General features: G+C 35.2%; 2 protein-coding genes across 2 annotated transcripts; one reads left to right on the forward strand and one right to left on the reverse strand.

Annotated features, from left to right (window-relative positions):
• Window positions 1-539: 539 nt before the first annotated feature.
• Window positions 540-3264, forward strand: LOC124633973 (protein ALP1-like). Its single transcript, XM_047169365.1, has 2 exons — window positions 540-1013; window positions 2031-3264. The coding sequence occupies exons 1-2, from the start codon at window positions 682-684 to the stop codon at window positions 2920-2922; spliced, it is 1224 nt and encodes a 407-aa protein (XP_047025321.1). The 5' UTR covers window positions 540-681; the 3' UTR covers window positions 2923-3264.
• LOC124633974 (transcription factor Adf-1-like) lies at window positions 913-3681 on the reverse strand. Its single transcript, XM_047169366.1, has 2 exons — window positions 3266-3681; window positions 913-1992 (listed from the first exon to the last, which is right to left on the reverse strand). The coding sequence occupies exons 1-2, from the start codon at window positions 3396-3398 to the stop codon at window positions 1061-1063; spliced, it is 1065 nt and encodes a 354-aa protein (XP_047025322.1). The 5' UTR covers window positions 3399-3681; the 3' UTR covers window positions 913-1060.
• Window positions 3682-4145: the final 464 nt, after the last annotated feature.

Raw genomic sequence — 4145 nt, forward strand, 5'->3', positions numbered from 1 at the left:
TATGCTCAGTTTTAATACGCGCTACAAAAATCTGCTAGTGTGAAAGTGCTATTAGATTAAATAGACGATATATTTCAAACCTATTTTTTGGAACGGTTGGAAACACACTAAATGAAAAGACGATAGAAGATTGATGAGGCGAAATAAAATATTACGATAGGTATATGTTTATTGTTTAGATGACAGGTTCCTATCAGCTAGGTTATCTGTCTGGCAGTCTGACATCATCAGAACCTAAATCTGAAACTATTCGTCAAATCAAATTGCTGTCTATACGTTACATTATTTGTGGTTTATGTAGTACATTAGAATTACATTAATTTAGGTGCTAAACGTTATCGGACTATATAATAGAAATAATCTGTTATCTATTTGTCATGAACGTAACGTAAAAAGTTAATAGCTTTGTGAGGAAAAAGATACCACAACTAAAAATTAAACTGTGACTTAATAACACGGTATTATGAAGTAGTGAGTTCAAGTCGAACAGCTAAAAAATAAAACACTGAAAATCATGCACTTGCATATGTTTAGGTAGAAACACATTATTGAAACGCCACGCCACACAACGTGTCGCCACCCCATGAGCACTGTGCACATTACCAACACGTGATGCCACGACACGCTCGCAATTTTTTAATTCAGTCTATGTGCGGCGGTGAACATGTATAGTCGTGTACTATGGATCTTCTAAATAACGAGTCAGATGAAGATTTTGAAGATGGATTGATGCAAATTTTGGGTACATATATGTTACTAAAACGACTCAAGAATAAGAAACAAACTAGACGTTACTGGGTGCATGAAATAAATGAAAAGAGAAGTACGTGTGGTGAATATCATGCTCTTTATCAAGATTTACTTAATGACAGCGAAAGATTTCATATGTATTTTCGGGTTACTAAAACACAATTTGAGGAAATACATGAATTTATTAAAAATGATATACAAAAGAAAAGGACAACATTTCGCGAAGCAATCAGTACAAAAGAAAGACTTGCTGTATGCCTCAGGTAAGTAACTACTAGATATTTAAAAAAAAATAAGATCAGACTGTCTTTTAAAACTTTTCTTCATGGTCAAAACTATCATAATATTCTTTCAAATTAGTATTTTCATTTGGCAACTGTCCAGCTTCTACTTTTGACACATCATTTTGTGCTGATAGAGAATGGTCGTAATATCTATATTGAGTCACATTTGGATTCGACATTATTTGATTCGTATTTAAGTTATAGTATAATGTAGTCTTCTCTAAATCACGCGATGTTTGGTTAGGGATAATATTAACCGGTACATTTTCTTTTTCTGTTGTCCTAGTGTGTGTATATGGACTTTGATTTGGTTTTACAATAAATGGCTTATTAGAATTGTGAATTATATTATCACTAGTAATATTTATCGGTGTGTTCAGAATTCTTTCACGGTTATTAAGCATTTTCATTTCCGAATCATGTATTAGCTTATGTAATTGAAATTTTATTTCAGCTTGGTCTGTTTTAGGTAACTTCTTCAATTGTTTACTCATTGATAAAAAAAAATAGTTATTTTCATCCATGTCTGGTACTCCTCTTTTCTGTCTCATATCCTGCGTCGTTTTCATTACATCAACCATTTCTCGTAAAATTTGAGTATCACTATCATTTTTGTTTGTGCGTCTCGGGGTAAAATTTAGAGTAGTACAAGCTCTTGCAGCAGATGCCCTGGAAGAAGAGGACCCTGGAGTAGGTGAACGAATTATAGGAGGAGGTGAAAGTGCAGATTCTTCAGAAAATTGCAATTCAGAGTGTTGTGTTGAATCTTCATCATTTATATCAGCTAAGTTTGTAACAGTCTGTCTCCCTTCTAAATGTGGTAACAGAAATTCCATCTGCTTCTCAAATTTCCAAGGTACTAAATTAGTTGCTGCTTGACCGCTCTTCTTGCGGCGTCTTTTCAATGCATTTGTGAAGCAGTTTCTTAATTTTGCCCATTTATTTTTTACATCTTCAACTGAAAGAAAAGAAAAATAATGAAATTTTTTGTTATAGGTTTTTAGCCACGGGCAATTCATTTAGATCGATGGGATTCAACTATCGAATGGGATTCAGTACCGTACGAAACATTGTGCAAGACGTTTGCAATGCAATTTGGAAGAAAATGGGTCCTATTTATATGCCCAAACCTACAACTGCAATTTGGCAAGAATCAGAAAATGGTTTTAGAAATTACTGGAATTTCCCAAATTGCTGTGGAGCAATAGATGGAAAACATGTGAATATTATTTGTCCTATAAATGGTGGTTCAAATTACTGGAATTATAAGGGAACTAATTCAATCGTGTTACTAGCTGTAGTAGATCCAAAGTATAGATTTTTAGTTGTGGACGTCGGATCCTATGGTAAAAACAGCGATGGTGGCATATTTGAAAAATCCATTTTAGGAGAATTGCCAGCCGCTAACCCTTTAACTCCAAATTCAGAACCATTGCCACATGTGATTGTGGCAGATGAAGCTTTTCCCTTAAAACCATTTTTGATGCGACCCTACAGTAAGAATGACGTTCGTAACAATGAACCCAATAAAATATTCAATTACAGACTCAGTCGTGCTCGACGAATAGTCGAGAATGCTTTTGGCATCTTAAGATCAAGATGGCGTGTATTTGCAGGTCCTATGTCAGTACAACCTGACATGGTCGACAAAATAGTTTTAGCAACATGTTGCTTACACAATTATTTGGGCACGGATAATTTACCCTCGAACTGTGATCATCCAGAGACAAATATGACAGAATCTACCGCCTTTGACAATTTAAATCCAATTCGTAGAAATTCCACACAATATGCTTTTACAGTGAGAAACAAATTCAAAGAATATTTTAACAGTGAAGGCGCCGTTCCGTGGCAGCTTGATATTGTGAGGAGAGGTAGACAACATTAATAACATGGCTACTCTTCAAAAAAATCACAAAACTAAGTTCATACGAGATATATGTATATTTAGTTAACATAGGTGTTCGGGATACCCAGAACGTGAAACCTTTTTTAATGTAAAACACCAAAACCTATAAAGTAGGAACCTCTTTGTGTCTGTGTTTTGTTTTATCTTTTTTTAATTTTTCGTTGTCAAAAATAAGTCTTGCGGAATACAACTCTCTTATATAATTTTCACGAAGCATTTTTTATTCAATTTTATATACAGTCCTATCCAATAGGTATATATATTCAAGTAAAAAATAAGTATATTCTATTTTGTAATAAATAATATTCGTAATAAAACTTACCTGGTGTATCCATTTCCCCTGCAATTTCTTCCCAAGCATTATTTCGTACAGTATGGTCCCTGTACTGAGCTAAATTAGTATTATATAGAATAGGATATCGTTTCACTAATTCTATTAATTGTTCGTCCCTCATTTCCAAAAGATGCAAATAAAATCCGCGTGCAAAATCAAAGAAAGTTCTCGAACAAATGACGCGTGGCGTCGGGTCTGCACTAGAAACACACTGCGAGCGGTGCGTCGGGTGGCGTGTTTACCCCCACCACCGGCGACACGTTGATCTGGCAGTCAGGGATCGGGTGGCGTGTACGCGCATGTTGTTGCGTCGGGTGTTTATAATGTGATTCTAGGCATAGAAAATAGTACGAATTGATTCCACTCAACACGCATCACGTTTTGTCGGGTGGCGTGGCGTTTCAATAATGTGTTTCTACCTTAACGTAAGCAAAATATCTAGATACAAGTCGACAAGATCACCAACGTAACAGCCATTCAATTGTTTTCCAATACAGTGTCTTTGACGTATTGCAAATAACTGTATTACAAGAACTCATGCGTGCACATGAACTACTGACCTTGTTTGACTCACCCAGGTAAACTAGACAACGTTTTTCTTTAAAAAAGATAAGTATCTAACTAGATTTTGCACCCTGATTATAAATAGCCTATCTCCGTGTCCATAGGGCACTACCTAATTAATTCACCATTCTAGCGCAAAACGTAACAAATAGACACACACATCCACTTTCCCATATACATTTTAATTAGAATAAGGATAAAAAATCTGATAAGGGCATGTAAATACGATCTTTTACAATTCGCATGAACAGTCACATAGTTTCGGGAGGAATTGACGAGTTCTTGTGTATGTTTCAGTTGACAA

The sequence above is a fragment of the Helicoverpa zea genome, chromosome 10 (genome assembly GCF_022581195.2).
Source record: "Helicoverpa zea isolate HzStark_Cry1AcR chromosome 10, ilHelZeax1.1, whole genome shotgun sequence".
NCBI lineage: Eukaryota > Metazoa > Arthropoda > Insecta > Lepidoptera > Noctuidae > Helicoverpa > Helicoverpa zea.